Here is an 18,760-nt window from a genome sequence, read left to right as displayed (position 1 = left end):
TCAACAGTTAGCGAGATCCTTTGGTACAAACACACAGAAACACAAACAAACATCCTGTTACTTTAGTATAATAACTAGCAGCTACGCCCCCTAGAGGCCTCTAGGGGCACTTGAGGAGGGGGGAGTCCACTTTCTTATTTTAGATTTTAGAAGAAAAAGAAAAAAGGATCTTGCTAGCTGCTGAACCGATATGGTTCTCCTTTGCAAAGAAGCTTCTTATAGATACCAGGAAGGTTTTTAACAATTTTGGGGGAGGCTATCTCTAACCTCCCAATTACCCCCCCCCCCCCCCCCCAACTTTTACTTTCCATAGAGTCTTCTAGGGGCGTAACTGCTAGTACTATATAAAAGGTTAATAAAAATAGAAAATATTGAATAGTTTCACGACATCTAGAACTCTTGTTGATTCCCAACAGTATCAATGAATATTGGAGTAGGAGTATCAAAGACACGAGTTATCCTGCCTTCTTTGTAGATACCAATTACCATTTCTCCATCTGGATAGATAAATACACCAACTCCTTCATTCTTTCCATTTTTCCACCCACCAAAGTATACAGTATTGTGTTCTTGAGATAGAGATAAAGAAATGCCTGATCCATCTAGCAATCCATCTTTAAATTGACCAACTAAATTGACCAACTAAACTGACCAAGCTAAATTTGCTTGATTCACTTCACTAAGAGACAAAATGAATTGAAAATGATTGCTAAAATCGAAATATATCTTCATGTCTTAGAATAGTGTAATTTTTTTAAAAATAGGTTGAAAAACATACTAACTTTAAAATATCTTTAAATTGACCAATAAGTGTATTCTGAAAAGGTTCTTGTCTGATTCCAAATCCATGAGGTTTATCTTTTCTCCATCTTCCATAATGACAAATACCTTCATTACAAGATCTCCTTTCTTTAAACTCCCCGTATCCATGTCTTTTATCATTCCTTAGCTGCCCATAATAAGTTTCATAGTTCTCATACCGTTTTAGTTGCATATCTGAGCCACAAGATGTCACTTCCTCTAAATCCCAAATCATACATTCTATTTTAAAGTTATTTGTATTAGTTTTGTAACCTTTGCCAATTGGTTTGGACTGATTGAAGGAGGAAAAAATGACATTTCCATTTATATGATATTTAATACCATGTAAAAATTCTCCATCAGCAAACTGGCCATGCAGAAAGAATTTTCCTGGGAAGAAAATAAAACCAGTTCCATTTAAACCTTTGTCTCCAAACTCTCCACCATATATTCGTCCATCAGATATTTGCCATAAGTCAACTTTTTGCATGCATTTAGTTCCTATATCTACATCATTTCTCCATAATAATTGTTCAGATACATTATTAGAAAACGAAATTCCACAACCATGTCTCAGATCATTTTTCCATTCACCTTCATAGCCATAGACACCATTTACAGTTAATGTACCATATCCATTTTTTTTCCAATTAATCCATTGACCTGTATATATTGTCACGTTTCCAGGTGGTTTACCATAGACAATTGTACCATTGCCATTTGCAAGGTCATCTTTAAATTCACCTTCATAAACAGAGCCATCCTCAAATATAAATTTTCCTAAGCCATCAAAATTGTCATATTTAAATTCTCCCATGTATGTTCCAAATGAAGCCACATATATCCCATTTCCAAATTTTAAGCCATTTTTCCATTCCCCAGTGTAAACATCTCCATTGGTATAATTGGATTGACCAAATCCATCTTTATTCCCAAATTTGAATTCTCCTATGTAGATTTCAAGATCTGTTACTTCAGTCCCATTTCCATGCTTCTTATCTTTAAGCCACTGGCCAGCATAATACATTTTATCTGAATATTTAATTACTCCATATCCACTTTTAACTCTATTCAAGAATTCTCCATCATATTGCTCAGAATTATAAATCAAAGTACCATTTCCATTTGGTAAGCCATTTTTAAATAGACCTTTATAGAATCTGCCATCAGAAAAATTTGCATTACCCAGTCCATTAGGCAATCCATTAACATGGTATCCTATGAAAACAGTACCTTCATCAACAGTTGTTCCAAATCCATTTGCACGACCATTAACAAACTCTCCAGAGTAACTTAAGTAATGGCTTTGATTGGAAAACTTTATTTCTCCAAGACCATGCTGAACATCATCTAACCATTGACCAGCATATACTCTTCCATCTGCAAATTGCAATTCACCAAACCCATTTTTTGAATCATTGTAGATATGACCTGAATATTTCTCCCATTGGCCATCACTAGTTTGATATATCAATGTTCCGTTACCTGATGGATCACCATCTAATGATTCTCCAATATAACTAGCACCATCTGGTAAACTCATATTAAGGAAGCCATACCCTCTTGGCAATCCATTTTCAATGTTTCCTATGAAAAGAAATCCATCTGATTTTAAGGTTCCATTTCCATGCAAGGTGCCATTCTTAAATTGACCTTCATATGTGAAACCATTAGCTGTCAATGATCCTAAGCCAAAGTCATCATATTCTAGTAAAGATGCATTTGCTATTAATTTTCCATAACCATCCATAGCACCATTCTTCCAATGACCATTATAAAATCCTCCATTTGAATAATTAAATTGGCCATTCCCATGCACGGTGCTATTTTCAAATTGACCTGTGTAAGTTCCCTCTGGCAACTGTAGAATACCATTCCCATAAGGCAAATCATTCAACCAGTCACCATCATATTTGTAACTTTCATCAGCTGTTGTTAAAATACCATGTCCAGTTCTTAGACCATTGTTAAACTCTCCAACATAATAATTTCCATTGTTCCATGTTTTGTTACCAAATCCATGTGGTCTGTAGTTCTTAGTTTCGCCTATATAGACACCATCTCCACTTGTTGCAAATAGAACCTGGACCTAAACAAAATATTTAAGCATTTCTTTGTCATTGCTTTGGTTACATAATTAAGGTGATTATACTTTACTTTTTGCAAAATTGGATCAAGTTGAAAAAAATTATGATGTTAACTTTTTTTTAAATGATTGTGTAAAGTAGTAGAGAGCTGTTAGAAATAATAAGAAAAACATAAAGGAATATACATTTTTCACAAGGATGACAAGTTCCATGAGTACATAATGTATAAGTATAAGTATAAGGACAACAACCTAATTAATTTGACAAAAAAAATCATAAAACTTATACTTGATTTTCATCTGTCGTTGAGGGGCAACACCTAGTAGAATTGACGACATTATCTGCCCCCAAAATATAATTTTATATTTATTTTGCTTGTTAGCTATACCTTATTCCTGTGAAAATCTGCAGCTGTTTTCCCATATATGCAAATTAAAGATGTCACCTGTCTTTTAGTATTGTAGGGATGATGATAAAATCCACGAAAGCCAAAAGTGTAAACTTCAGAGATGCTGAAAACAAAATTTTATATTAATTTTAGTATTGTCATTCACAGCTCAATAATAAATTTAAATACTATGTACGCTTCTAGGGGAGGAGAGGAATCAACTTTTAATTTTAGTGTTAGAAATAGGTTTTTTTTTAAATGAAGGGGTTCATTTCATTCAGTGCAATATTTCTTGAGAGGGTGGTGGTACCCTCCCTCAAAAAAGCTATGAAATCCTCAGGACCTATCAGAAGCGACACTGCAAAGGATAATCATTCGTTAGCGATTCATCACTTTGATGCACACAGATAGACATCCTGTTACTTTTATTTAAGGAAATATTAGGGTAAGGCATTATCTATGTAGGGTGTTAACTAATAAATCTCAACTAATTATTGTAAGGGTAATATCATCTATTCACCCTAAAATCTACCTTGGATATTGTTTATGGACATACTTAGATTATAGGACTTGATTACAAAGGTACTATGCTTAAGTGGGAATCAGCATTCCAAAAATAAGATCAATCGGATAACTTTATCATATGAAAATTTATTGTTTTAAAAGTTAGACGTCAACATGTTTAAAATAGACGTACAGACATTCTAGAAACGATTATAAATTGAGTTACTAATCTTTCTAAATCGTACCTAACTACTACACCTTGCAAAATTTGGAATAGATAGGACAGTTCTAACCTGTTTTAATTAACAAAAAGAGCTAACTATCCCTGACCTACGGACGGATGGATCGGCCCTAATTATCGAAAAGCTTCGCTTTCAAAAATTAGGTAACAAATGTTTATTTTATAATGTGACTTACTTACCAACTTGTAATTACTGCAAAGCTTAAAATCCACATTTGTTTCTACAGTTTATTCTGAAAATTTTAAAAAATCAACAAAATCAACTAATAATTACCTAAATTCATGGTTTGATTTAATATTTTACTATTGCAACAAATTTACTTACAATTTTGTTTAAACTTATACATTATATTCTGGTTTTATGTATGTTGTAATCATTGGTTTTTAATAAATCACGTATTTTTTTAATCCCTGTCGCGCGTATCTACCTACATATTACTATAATTAAACCACTAGCGGCTTTGCCACTAGCCTCTAGGGGCTAGGCCCCAAAAGGTGATTTTAAAAAAATTTAAAATTGGAGATATAACCACTATTTCAAACAGATTTTTTTTTAAATTAAGGGGGATTATAAATTTTTTTTTTTTGGGGGGGGGGGAATGGAGTGTCCCACCTCCCAAGAAAATAGCCTAAAACCTATTATAGATTAGCTACGCCCCTAAAGTCCCCTGGAAAGTAGTAAGGGTAAGTAGAACCTCCACTTGTTTTTAGAAGAAAAAAAGAAAAATGTTGTGGTTTTTTTTATTCAAAGAGTAATTTCTCTTGGGATGGTTAAATTACTCACGTTTCTGGGAGAAAAGCTATACTGTAAAGAAAAACAAGAGCGGTTCAGCGGTTACCAAGATCCTTCGCTACAAAAAGACAGACAAACATCCTTTTACTGCTAAATAAGCAAAGATATAATAAAACAAACATTACAATGACAAGTAAAAGTCAAATAGCTACTGCGTAAAGAAATTCAGGTTTTTCACAAGAATTGATATGGCATACGTTTCAACCAATTAAAATTTTAGTAAATTAAAAGCCTGGTTGTCTTGTCTGTCTGTGAGCCTTTGATTATTTTAGCCCTAAAATATGCAGGTCTACCCCAATGGGAAATCAAGGGGGTGTCCACCCCCCTATGCCCCTCTTAAACCCCCTTGATAAGGGTCTAAAACAGTTAAGGGGCTTGTCGAAGTAAAAAAGTCAAACTCCTCTTAAATTTCAATGGGCTTTAAAAAATTTTCTTCGTGCGTCAATTTACTTCTTTTACTTTAGATAAAAGAGTTATGTAGACCTCCTACATTATACATCTAGAGGGGATGTATCCACCCCCCCTAACTCTGAAATTACACCCTTCTTGTTGACTATATTAAACCTCCCTTTCATACCCATCGACTTGGGTTTAAGGAGGGTGTCAAGATTTTTGGATTTAGCCCTGTGCGCGCCAGTGTGTAAAACATCGGCCGTATTATAACCAAATTTTGCTGGTATAAATTAGGCTAAAATGTAAGTTAACAATTTCGGAAATTTTTCCTGCTTTCCCGTTTGGCCCTTATCTGATCTTTCTTTACAGACCATCCTCTCAATAGCAAAATTCACAAATACGAAAAAAAGACTTATATATTTTTGTTTTTAAAACTTAACCTTTTTAAAAGCAAAACTTTTCTATAAACAGGGTCAGTCCGTCTGTAACGGTTGGCTCTTTTCGTTAATTTAGACATGTTAGAATTGTCTTATCGATTTCAAACTGTGCATGAGCATAGCAACTCAATAACCGTTACCAGAAAGTCATTAAAAATATGCTGATTTTTTTCTCTTTTGGCAACAATTTTTCATATGATATAATTATCCTATTTATCTAACTTTTGGACTATTTTTTGACTATTTTATAAAGCGAAGCTACTCAGTTAGTTGACATCCTTGTTTTAGATTTAACAACAAAAGACAATAATTTTTTTAAAAGGTGGAGTCAAATTCAAAACTTTTGGTAGGTTGTAAAAAATACAGTGTGTTTTTTTTATGAGAACTTTTTTGAAAGCAATTTTACCCCACTTATAGTTATCAGAATTTAATGATTAATGGCTTATTTTCTTCGTTTTTTAAGGCAATTAATAGAACAACAAAAAAATATTTCAGTTTTTATTTAAAAAGTACAGTAAAATCTAAATTTCAAAACTTAGGTGTCAACATATAAAAATGGTTTTAGCGCATTTTTCTTTAAAAAAATAGATTTTCTGTAGTCGACTTTGGGGGGCCAGTACTCCCTCCCTGGTTGAGATATGACCTTCAAACTTTGATATGTTCTAGTACATGTCCCTAATAGTATCTGTATACAGTTTTAGCACTATATCTCAACTTTGAAGTGTTTAGCAGCCATTCTTGCAAAAGGTTGATTATTTGAGCATAAGAAAAATGCGCTAAAACCATTTTTAGATGTTGACACCTAAGTTTTGAATTTTAGATTTTACTGTACTTTTTAGATAAAAACTGAAATATTTTTTTGTTGTTCTATTAATTGCCTTAAAAAACGAAGAAAATAAGCTATTAATCATTAAATTCTGATAACTATAAGTGGGGTAAAATTGCTTTCAAAAAAGTTCTCACAAAAAAAAGACACTGTATATGTATTATATTAAGATGACCCTCTTTTTCGACAAACTTAAAAAGGAATTTTTTTGCAGACAAACCCCTTTGTTTACTCTCTGTTATATACAAGATATGGGAGACATTACTTGCAACGAAATTTTTTGAGGATATAATGTTTACAAGCCTATTTATTCATGTATTCATGACTAATATATTTGTTTTGTCATATGCTTCACATTATACGAGAGAAGAAATTTTGGATCATGGAAAGAAAACAAAGTCATTCCTAATTAGGACAGAAGTCACTGGAAATTGGTCTAAGGAAGGCTACTTATGTCCTTCATCTAACAAAATCTAACTTAAGGGAGGTGACTTATGTCCTTTGTCTGACAAATTCTTACATTAGGAAGGCTGCTATGTTTTGCAAGAATTTGCTATGTTTTGCAAGAATTTGCTATGTTTTGCAAGAATTTGCTATGTTTTGCAAGAATTTGTGAAGGACAGAAATGCTATGTTTTGGAAGAATTTGCTACATTTTGCGAGAATTTGCTATGTTTTGCAAGAATTTGCTATGATTTGCAAGAATTTGCTATGTGAAGGACAGAAATGCTATGTTTTGCAAGAATTTGCTATGTGAAGGACAGATAAACTATTTTATGCAAGATTTTGCTAAGTGAAGGACTAAAAAGCTAGGTTTTGTGTGGTGAAGGGAGGCTACTTATGTCCTCCATCTTGCAAAATCTTTGTTAAGGGAGACAAGTTATTCCCTTCATCTAACAAATTCTCACATAAGGGAAGCTAATTATGACCTTCCAAGGAAGGTGACTTCTGTCCTAATTAAGGAATGACTTTGTTTTCTTTCCATGATCTGAAATTTTTACATGAATTAATTTACACAAGAAAAACTTTATTCTAAGATATGCAACAATATATAGCTGACTCATAATACGAACAAAATGAAAAAATTGTGCCCTAATGTATTTATTTCTGTAAAATGTTCAACCAATGAAATGTCTTGAATCTACCTTTAGTATTCTTCTATTGACTGATTTAGACAGTATATATTTAGAGTATCTCTATTTTTGGAAATAATAATGCTATGTGTAATTATATAGTTAAATGTATTTTTTTACAGAGGCTTTTTTCAAATTGAACAAAAATTTCCATTCATAATCATGTATTACCTTTCCCTCTACCTCAAATGAAACCTTACAAGTCTTAGGTTTTTATTTGTGACTTAGACTAAAACCACGTCATAAAATTTTCCTTTTGGTTAGTTGCTACGTTGTAAAACAAGTATGACAACATTCATTAAAATATTTCGCAGTTAAAATCAATTAAATACAGCCAAATAAACGCAACATTCGTAGAGACAAGGGAAAAATTTTCGTTAATTTAGGTTGCTAACATGGACAACACTGATTGGTCAGTTCTTTCATCCAGTAGTAGCGGAGGGAATGGTTTAAAGGGGTGGAGTGGGGTCGTTGTTATAGCCAGCTACAATTTCACTTAATTATTGTACATATTAATCTATAATTGTAATAATATATCCAATTCAAGGTTAAATTCTTACTAAAGTCAAGAAGTCCATCCCGTAAGTATCAGTTTGCCTTAAATGAATAAAAAAGGTAGTTTTTTTCTGATGGGGGCGTTGCCAACCTCCTTTACAACATTCATGAACCCCCTATCTCATAAGGAAAATTCAAAACAGATAGTAGAAAATATCAGAGAGAGAGGGGGGACAATAGGCTGTTTATTACACTTGTCCCTAAAGTTTTATAATACTGTTTTATTTTGTTGGCTTAACAACTTTGGAGACTTTAGTGAATTTTGATTGGTTGGTTAATTGAGTTGAGTGTTCAAACGTTTCAATTACTAATTTTAATCTATAGAAGGGGTAATTTTGTGTTTCGACATAAATTCATCGGCCATTATCTTATCCCTGGAAAAATATTTATGATAACATTTCACATTTCTGTTGGGCTGACGACAGACGAACATTTAAATGATATTGTATCCCCGCTGCACTGGTTGAAATAACTTGAACCCGCTGTATGCAAATACCAAGAACATTAACGTCCAATAATTCCAAAATACTTTTTAATAATACCGATTGATAACTCCACTGGATTATAACCGGTTCTTACCCATAATGAAAAATGATGTAAAGCATTGTATTACAAACAATTTTCCACGAATATTAAAATGAAAATCGTAAAAAAAAACTTGTTTTAATTGTATATTTTCATATCCGCTGAAAGCGGTTAGTGTGTTCATAATACGATGCGATAAACAACTATTATTTATATAATCATTTAATATGTACCCCCTCAATTTAATTTTTTGAGTAATGACAAAAAAAAAACCTTTGACAGCAAAGAGTAAAAATTACTATATTTACTCAAAATATTTATAAGTGTCAACTCTCAAAAGAGACCTATAGAAGAGCTTCACTACAAAATAGCTTTTTACGACTTAGTTTGAGTGGTGTCTAAAAACCTGAAATTGTTTCATACCACAACACTTGAAAAAAAGTCTACATTTTAAAGAATCTTTACAAAAGTCCTGCAATGGTTTCAGGCTACTTTATTTGTCAATTTTTACATAGTCCCTAGATTTTAGGGGATCAGCCTCTAGAATTACATAAACGATAAATTATGTGACAAGCGTTATAATACACATAGCATTTTTTCTTTTGAAAACCCATTTTTGTATATTCTGTAATTAACCACTACAAAAATTCAGGGAGTAAGTGAGGGGACAATGGATCGAATATTCAATTTTTAGGCGTCTCAGACTTTGGGTACTGGCTTAAAGGGAATGTGCAAGAATTTATTAGTTTCTGACTGACTTTGGGTACTAGCGCACAGAATGCCGCTAACTCGTTTGATAATTTTGAATATTGCAAACTTAATTTTTTATTATGTGGCTTGTTTTAACAATTTTTTTCTCTCCAGAAAATATCATTTCATAGATAAAAACTTTATTGTGATATTTGTTTAATAAACAATCAAAGAATCCAATTAAATTTTGGGTAATGGGGCTATGGGTTGAATGGGTTCCAGGAAGATTTTTCTAGTTATTAATTACATAATGGTTACGTCAGTCTGATGTGCTGGTAATATAATTTTTAAATCAATGCTTTTTTCTTGGAACTTCCTTCTTATTTTGTTGTTTTCTGTATTGTATTAACTCTCCCTTTAAAATTTCCTCCATATTTGCTGGATTAATCTAAATTTCAAGGTCTTTCAGCAAATACTCTTAAATTGAATTAATTGCCCATTGTCCCCTCTCCTACTCCCTGACAAAAATTGCCTTTGAAACAAGTTTTTAAAAACTTCAAATTTTTTCTAACATCAAAAAAAGAGAATGTAGTATGCAGGTTTTAAAGATAGCTCATTGCAGAAATATCACAGTAGAGTTTCTATCTATTAAACTTTATAAAATATTTTTAAGAAACATCCAAAAAAAAATTATTAATTCTTGTCTGCTTGCTGATAACTATGCTGATTATTTTCATAGAGTTGGATTTGCTTGAATTATAACAAATGCAGTGGCATTTTGTGCTAGTTCTCCATGTTTAAAGAAAGCCAAACTTAGCTATAAATTGTATTAGTTCAAGAAGTACCCAAAGTCAAACACAACCAAAAGAATAAATTCCCATTCCCATATCCCTGCATGTTGTGTAGATTTTGTGTAGTCTTTGATATAAAGGATATACGGGGATATATTGACAGGGGAAAATTTGACGTCAATTCAGCTTGCCAACATGGACCTCATTTATTGGTCAGTTCGTTCATCCAGTAGGAAGGGAGGGAATGGATAGAGGCTATTGATTTTTTAGCCAGCTGCAAGTAATACTTTATAAGAGAAGATGAAAATATGGTACAACATCAAAGTAATAATATATCGATTCCTATCGATTTTGCCTCCCTTAATAGTGGAACTAGTAGATAATAAAGGATCATAAGTATAAGATAAGGCATCGTCCATTAACTAACCGGATTATTAAACCATTTGCACCTATTTAAATTGATTTATTAAAATTCCCTGTCACCTTCTTAATTACACAGAAGAGGTAATTTTAAAACATTTTTTGTTAAAGATTTCTAGCTATTTTTTATCTGTTTGTAAATTGCTTTCTGCTCTTTTGTAGCTACTTGACTGTGTTAATATTCTCAACACAACCTCCCTCTTGTTGTGTAAGAAGAAGGGAGATTGTTGGGTAGCTTGGTTGGATGACTAGGAGGCTTTGTGAAGCTTCGGGTACAAATCCTCTCCATGTCACTTTTGAACATACTCTGCATTTTTAATTGCAGTGTAATACGCTCCATTGCCTAGTGTAACATACATCAGACAGCGAACCCTTGCACGACCTTTGCCTGAGAATTCATGACTGTGCCTTTTGATAAGTTGCGCTTGTTGTTTTTGGCCAAGGCATTCCCCCTACTCTATATATTTATGTTGCGCATCTGACAAAACACCAGTAGAAACCATTTTTAATGTCTTTAGTTATGACACGGTGTCATACCAAAAGATTGAAACCTTTTACCTCTCCAACGACAAAAGGATGCGCTATGTGTTGAGCTATGGTCCCTGGTAGGCAACTTGGATGACTTATTAACAAGTGTATGATATCAACAGCACATCCTTTAACCATGGAGAGCATTATTCATGACAATGACTTAACCTGTGACACCTGCCATAATCAAATCGACCAGGAGTTCTCATGAGACAGCGTGTCAAGAAATAATGTACTTGGCTTAGGCTAACCAAGTTAGACATATTAGTGTCTTTTACTACTATTTGGAGAAGCGGGGGGTATTTTTTATCTTATGGGGTTGTGCCACCACCAAACAAAAAGCTAAAACCACCACAGGGCCTGTAGCTACATTCCCTAAAGAGTAGATCCCAATCTGTTAGGGGTTACCAAAATCTTATACTTCAGACGACACAGACAGACATTGCTTTACTTTGTATTATAAATTAAAAAATTACTTTAGTTTTTAAAGTCTAATAAATGATGAAAAAAAATGCTTCTTTATTTATTAACTAGCGTTTACGCCCCTAGAGGCCTCTAGTGGCACTTTAAATGTTTTTGTTTGTTAAAGTCTACGATAATTCTTTATATTACGGATACCTCTTAATGTTACGTTGAAGTCTCCCAGATTTTAAGAAAATTTTCAATTTTTTGTCATTTCTTTTGGGAGGGTGGTAGTACCCTCCCTCAAAAAAGTTAAAAACCTTCCCAGGACATATGAGAATCTACCCTGTTAAGGAGAACCCGATCGGTTCAGCGGTTAGCGAGATCCTTCGGTACAGACACACAGACAGACAAACATCCTGTTACTTTAGTATAAGGATTTAAATAAACCAACATACAAAGAAAATTATTGAGTATTAAACAAAAACTGAAACAAACAAAATAATGAAGGTAATATACATACAAAGATTTTAGAAAACAAAGTTTAAACTGCAAAGTTTAAAATACAGATATTATTATATACAACAGCATAATCATTCTAATTGAATATAGAAAATAATAAAAACTACATACATAATCATAATTACTGTAATAATTAAATTACAATTATATTCAAAAATAGATTCAAAATCTTTGCTATTAAATATCAAAAAAATATCTAGGCTTAGGGGAAAAAACCTTACATTTTAATAATGAAATTATTCTATAATATGGGTAATCCAAATTGATAAACAATAACATTAAACATTTTATGATAAACTTTTTTTAAATATGAAAATTACATCAATAACATAATTTTGTTAACTCAGGAAAGTCGAATTCGAAATCGAATTTAACATTCAAATCAACTTTGATCAAGTTTAGAAAAGGTTCCATCAAATCTACATGTTCACTGCCAACAACTATTGCATATTCAGGCTGTGCTCTTTGGATTAGGTTTCTGCAAGTTTTAACATAATCTGGATCTGAATCTGTAAACATAATTATGCGTTCTGCTTTATCATAACCATGAAATGAACTTTTCATACAAATGACCCCATATAAACGCCTTTTAACATAGTCAACATTTTGCATCAGAATCCGCAATTTACCTTTGAATAGCTTTGTAAGATAATTTCCAATCTTTTGACACTGTTCCTTTTTATTTGCTAGTATCAAAATAGGTTTGTACGTGTCATTAAGATCAGGCCAATACTCATTAATAATAGCTTTGGCCACATACTCTTCCATCCCTTGATAACAATTTTCAATATGATAGCATTTTACTGGTGCTTTTAAGTCTAGTACATATTCATGAAGATTTGTATCTCTAATAATCATTGATGAGACTGGATTTGGCATGGGGTACATTGTCACAACTATTGCAAAAGACATTGTTCTCAAGATCATGTTCCTTACAAGATTGTTCTTAGACACATTACTATAGTTTGAAAATATGATAATGTTTCTTGCCTGAGCACCTCCAAAGGATTCAATGTCTGTAACAATAATACCCTTAGGATTTTTCCAGAACTCATAAGGTAATTTGAACCCTTTGTGAAGATAGGTGACTTTTGCGGGTGGATTAAAACGTTTCTGAAAACTTTTTAATTCAGAGTGGTAGTTTTTGTCAAACAGAATAAAAACTGTTTCCTCTGGATTTGAAGAGAAATACTTCTTGACTAATGCTTCTGCTATTAGATGCTTATGTAAACCATACTGATGATTGTCATACCAATAGCATATTGGTCCTATTATATTCTTTTCTGGATTGAGTAATTCATCTGGTTTTACTTCAATTAGGCTAAATGCTCTAGATAAAGCAATTACATTTTGAGAATTTCTCATGTTGATAGTTAAATCAATTCGAGTGGCATTGAACTGTTTTGTCATTGCATTTATCCATTCTTCATTCTTGTTCTCATTGAGTTTTTCATCACATTTCATGGTCACACAGAATGACTTGTCATCTTGAAACAAGTCTGGAAGATCAGAAAGTATTGGAGAAAGTTCATCAATGAAAACATGATCATGCTTTGAAATTGAAAGGTAATTAATAAGTGCATCATAAATAGTTGGTTTATATTGCGATCTTCTCACCCTCAATTCAAAATTATCAAACAAGACCTTGCAGGTTATTACAATGATGTTTTGAAACTCTTTAAATTCATTCCATGCTATCTTATCCATTACACTATTTTCTTTGTATTCTGTTTTATTTAAATCCTTGACCTTTGATTCATAATATGTCAATGGTGAGAGGTTTATGAAAGCAATATTAGCTGTAGGGTGATCTGAAGCACATTGTTTAGCTTTTTCTTTTAATACAAAAGTCTTGCCAGTTCCATAATCTCCATTAATTATAATGTATGGAGATGTACATTCAACTGCAGCTAATTGTTCTGGGTTCAACATGTAGAAAAGGTAGTCAGAGTTTTCTCTAATCTGATCATTAGTGGGTTCTGATTGATTTCTGTTAATCAGGCTTTCATGGTAAATAACCTGATCATTTCCTACTAATTGCATTTGAGTCTGCCTACTAAAGCCATGTGGATTTAGGATCAGATTATTCAGATATCCAGTTTCTCTAATTGATTTGAAGCCTATTAATCCTACCATCAAATTTTTATATTCTTTATCATATTCTTTTGCTTTGAAGAGTTTACATTTCTTTGTTATGTTGGAGAGCCAAGGTTCAATATCAATGATATCCTTGTCTTTGACAAGGAAATGATTACAGTTGTGGCAAGGAATCTTTTTCTCTGAAATAAGATTTGGAATACAGGCAGCCTTGATAAATTTCCATTCTGTAGACAACAAAGATCCAAATACCCTAGTAAAAAAAGAAAGATGTTTTTCAGTTTGATCAGCAGCATTTTGTAGAACACTAACTTTAGATCCTCTTTTGACCTCAATATTGATAATTAGTTTATATTCAGGCAGAAGGGTTAATGAATCATACTCCATTGATGCCTCTTGAATGCAGTTGAAATAGTAATGTTGAAATATATAAAACCTCTTCAACATTTCATCCGCGCTGGATTTTATCCCATTTTTACCTTCACGCTTCAGAACCTGAAAATATGTAGAAATATAATTTATATTTGGTAAATATTTTTGGTATAATATTAAGCAGTATTTGATGTTTTCTGAGTTGTTATTATTGGTGTTAACTTAAAATTTATCTTTTAGAGACAATTTAAATGACCAACAATTCCAAATTTTCAATGTATATTATAATTCTTTATGTACTATTGGTGCTAAATTTAGACCACATCATAAAGTAATAATAATTTTTACCTGGTCAAAAAGCTAGGTTGAATGCTCCCCTTTCCTTCCTGTATTTAAGTAGTCTTTGTGGAGTTGAATACATTGTGCAAGTGTATCTTCAGCAATATCTTTAACACCAAGTATTTCCATATTTTCTTTTTCGTGCTTATTGAGCTCTGCATAAACATTTTTACTTCTAAGTTTTGTGCCCTTTTCAAGTTTTACCTTCAGAACATCTCCAGACTGAAAACCTTGCATGATAAATGCATTGAATTGTAAATTTCTGAGTGCAATTATCAGATTTTGATGAAGCAAATCTTCACAGTGTTTGTCAAGAAAAATGTTTTGCTTTGTTTTGGTATTTCCTTCCAGAATAAAAGGCTTTTTTGGGAGCCCTATCATGTTAGGTATAGCAATTATCCTATTGTCTTTATCAAAATAATATTTGTCACATTTCTCTCTTATTTCATTGATTTTCTCCATGATTGTGCATTGTTCATGTGTATTAGCAGGACCAAGAAAGTTGATTGTTTCATCAACTAGTTTAAACTTCCTCTCTAGTTCTTGGGAACTCAGTAATTCCTGCGTTGATATTTGGCGGCAGCCAAGCTCAAGCTTACAGGAACATGGTCCTGCAGCTGGCATTTGTTTCTGAAATATAAATGTTACACACATTTAAGATTTGTAGTTGTGTTAAACTGTTTTTAAACTATTTTTGAAAGGTATATTAAAAATATACTTTGACAACTGTAGAATCATGCTGCAAAGCCGAAAATGAGAATAATTGCCCACATCAATTTTTATTAGGATTTTAAAGTTTATTTTTTACTATGGATTAAATAATTTTTACTGAATCGTGATGTTTCTTCCCTTTGTAGGTAAAATACTCAGCTTTTAGAGTGTCTTGCTTCGTAAATATTGTATGCTAGTATACAGTAAAGTTAGGTCTTTTGATTTTATCTATCAATACTAATTAAAAATTAATTCTTTACAATATATCAATGAATTAACATAAAAATGTTTCATGTCTATTATACACTAAAACACATAAAAATTGGCTGTAAAGGGTTAAATAAATTAAGATGACAACAAATGTTTATGCAATACAACAAATTTATTTTTGTCACATATACAAATATGATATAAAATAAGATTATTCAAACATATCTTTTAAAATATTTTTAAAAAGTATGTATCTTTTATGAGTAGGGTTTTCATTCTTTTCATTTTTATTAAATAAAATTATTTTACTACGTTTGAAATAAGTCACTTTGTGAAAACACTCTTTCGGAAATTATAAAGAATTGAAATGAAAGAAGATTTCTTATTGGTTTAAATTCAGCATTATGTTTTTTATTGTATTATGTCATATTTTTCAATGAAATTTATTGTTTTAGAAAAAAAATTATTTCCATTGAACAGAGTAATGTTTTTTTTATTGTATCAGTATGAAGTGAATTATATAAAATTGTTCACTAAGTTACAATATTACACAAAGTAAAAAAAGACCTTTTGATCTGGTAAAAATGACCAGAGCAACGGTAAAAATTAATTTTTAAATCCCCCCAAAAAAGTTTATTGGGGACTTAATTCAAATTTGGGCTCTGCAGTCTGATTCTATAGGTGTCCTAGTATATTTTTGACCCCCCATTCATAAATAGTTTAAAAACAGTTTAAGACATGTGGAAATTAGATATTTCAAGTCAGATGAAACTGAAAACTGCAGAAATAACAAACAAATAATTATGCTTGGGATCTTGTTCTACCTACCTCCATCCCCCTCTTTACTCCCAAATAAAATATTAATCTCATAGTGGAGGTAGAATGTATTTTTTTATTGAAATAGTAATTATGGGGGCATAATTTATACCTACTCTTGGGACAAAACTCTAATGGAGACATGCAGTGCCACACCCATTCACTTTTATAACAGCAGAAAAAAAGAGAAGAAAGTAAAAAAAATTGTATAAATTATTAAATTTATCACAAAACAAGAGGATATAATTTTCAAGAATTCTTAATTTTCCATGTTCACAAACAATCTTATCACACAAACTAACAACAAAAAAGAGTTAAAACTAGAGATAAGAAATATGTTTTATTAAAGGGAGTGTGAACGTAAAAATTTCTCATCTGATTATCAAATCTTAACATTTACTAAGCACATTTCACTACACTGATCAACCAAAAATGTCCTATTCACAAAAATATCCAGAAATAATGCCTTGATTTTATGGTATTTTGAGAGGGAAAAAGGAAAAAACAGGGAAAATCTGAACGTTTTTGTTTCTTATAATGTTTGTAGGGATATTTAACTTGTCATATATAGTTAAAACAATTTACTTACTGTTAAGGATTTATTTTATGCTATAAAATTGCCAATTCGTTTTTTTATAACATAGTAATTAGGTAACAAAGACATATTTTAAATTCGTATTATTGACAAAAAAAATACCTCACTGTCTACAAAGGGTTGAATCTCATAGGTTATATAAAATAATAATATCCTTTTTTATTGTGTTGAACAATAAATAACCCACTTTAAAGAATTAGTTTACACTTTTATCAGACTGTTTATAAAGAAATATTGCGTCTTTATTATTTACAAATTTGTAATTAAAGGTGGGCGAGAGATGGGCCATTTAAAGTTAATTGGATACTAATAAAAAACCTGTTTCTGGCTTTGTTATTGTATTTGGTTTTCAATAAAAAAATATTGCTTATTTTATCAATTTCTAAGTAACTATACATTGGATTAAAGCAAGGATTATGTTAAAAGCCAGCTTAACTGTTAGGAAAAATCTAGAACTATGTGAAAAAGTTTAATTTTAGCTATAATGGGATAAAAAAGCAATTTAATGCACATTTTATATAATACGGAAAATTTCTTCCTTTCCCCGTACCTTATAAAAATCGTCGGAAAAAGCCGTTTTTTAAGCAAACAAAAGCGCGTTTTGCTCTATCTGTGAGATATTATGAATGAGATAATGTTAAGATTTGATATTAAGATGAGAAAAATTTACGTTCACAGTCCCTTTAAACTTACTTTATAAAACAAGAATGACACCAACCTTTAACAAATAGATTTGTTGAATCAAAATGTTTTTGCACATTTCTGTGATCATGGTTTAAGTTTGGTTATGGTTGTGTCATGCCCCTTCCTGAAAGTTCCAGGTATATAGAGATGGGGCAATGGGTAATTATTTCAATTTTAGATTTCTAACTAAAAGTTTGTGAAAACATCACAAAGAACAGAATATACTGTAGTTAATCATAAGAAAGATAAATTAATATTACAGTAGAGTTTCTATCTATTATACGAGATTATTTGAATTTGATTAAAAATAGTTTTAGAAACATCCAAAACAATTTTGTTAATTCTTGTTTGTCTGCTTGCATTGAGACAAATTCAGCGGCATTCTTGATTAGTCCCCAAAGTTTAAAACCTTAGCTAACATAGACTATGTTGTATTAGTTCGAGTACCCAAAGTCCAAGACAACCAAAAGAATTAATTTTATATCATTTTCCTATTCCCAAATCCCTGTGAAAGAGTATACCTTATTATACTAACTCGGTAGGACTCATTTTTATCCTTATACTAAAGTAACAGGATATCTGTTTGTCTGTGTGTTTTTACCGAAGGATCTCGCTAACCGCTGAACCGATCGGGTTCTCCTTAACAGGGTAGCTTCTCATAGGTCTTGGGAAGGTTTATAACTATTTTGGGGAGGGGTAACCACCACCCTCCCAAGAGAAATTACCCCTAGAAAAAAATTACCCCCCCCCCCCAAAAAAAAAAAATTGGGTTATCAAATTCGACTCTCCCCCCCTCAAGTGTCCCTAGAGGCCTCTAGGGGCGTAGCCGATAGTAACTAATAACTGGGCAACATCCATTAGAAATATTCTTTTAAAAAAATTAAGTTAAAAAAAAATCCTG

At 31.8% G+C, this 18,760-nt stretch overlaps 2 protein-coding genes across 2 annotated transcripts; both read right to left on the bottom strand.

The window, feature by feature from the left end:
* Window positions 1–754: 754 nt before the first annotated feature.
* Window positions 755–4,256, bottom strand: LOC145331269 (uncharacterized). Its single transcript, XM_080175888.1, has 3 exons — window positions 4,202–4,256; window positions 3,334–3,400; window positions 755–2,890 (listed from the first exon to the last, which is right to left on the bottom strand). The coding sequence occupies exons 1-3, from the start codon at window positions 4,234–4,236 to the stop codon at window positions 755–757; spliced, it is 2,238 nt and encodes a 745-aa protein (XP_080032014.1). The 5' UTR covers window positions 4,237–4,256.
* An 8,100-nt stretch (window positions 4,257–12,356) lies between these two features.
* Window positions 12,357–15,469, bottom strand: LOC145331268 (uncharacterized). Its single transcript, XM_080175887.1, has 2 exons — window positions 14,853–15,469; window positions 12,357–14,627 (listed from the first exon to the last, which is right to left on the bottom strand). Exon 2 carries the CDS (start codon window positions 14,577–14,579, stop codon window positions 12,357–12,359), a length of 2,223 nt encoding a protein of 740 aa, XP_080032013.1. The 5' UTR covers window positions 14,580–14,627; window positions 14,853–15,469.
* Between the last annotated feature and the right edge of the window lie 3,291 nt (window positions 15,470–18,760).

The sequence above is a fragment of the Acartia tonsa genome, chromosome 11, assembly GCF_053477335.1.
Source record: "Acartia tonsa isolate MP-2025a chromosome 11, ASM5347733v1, whole genome shotgun sequence".
In the NCBI taxonomy this organism is placed as follows: Eukaryota; Metazoa; Arthropoda; class Copepoda; order Calanoida; family Acartiidae; genus Acartia; species Acartia tonsa.
Note: the sequence above shows the minus strand (reverse complement) of the source record. Positions and strands in the feature narration are given on the sequence as shown.

Excerpts from the sequence above, each read along its gene's own strand:
- LOC145331268 (XM_080175887.1), bottom strand. The coding sequence starts at position 14,579 with ATGTTGAAGAGGTTTTATATATTTCAACATTACTATTTCAACTGCATT.
- LOC145331269 (XM_080175888.1), bottom strand. The coding sequence starts at position 4,236 with ATGTGGATTTTAAGCTTTGCAGTAATTACAAGTTG. Across the intron at positions 3,401-4,201 it reads TTTGCAGTAATTACAAGTTG|CATCTCTGAAGTTTACACTT; the intron begins GTAAGTAAGTCA and ends TTTTGTTTTCAG. Across the intron at positions 2,891-3,333 it reads CCTACAATACTAAAAGACAG|GTCCAGGTTCTATTTGCAAC; the intron begins GTGACATCTTTA and ends TATTTTGTTTAG.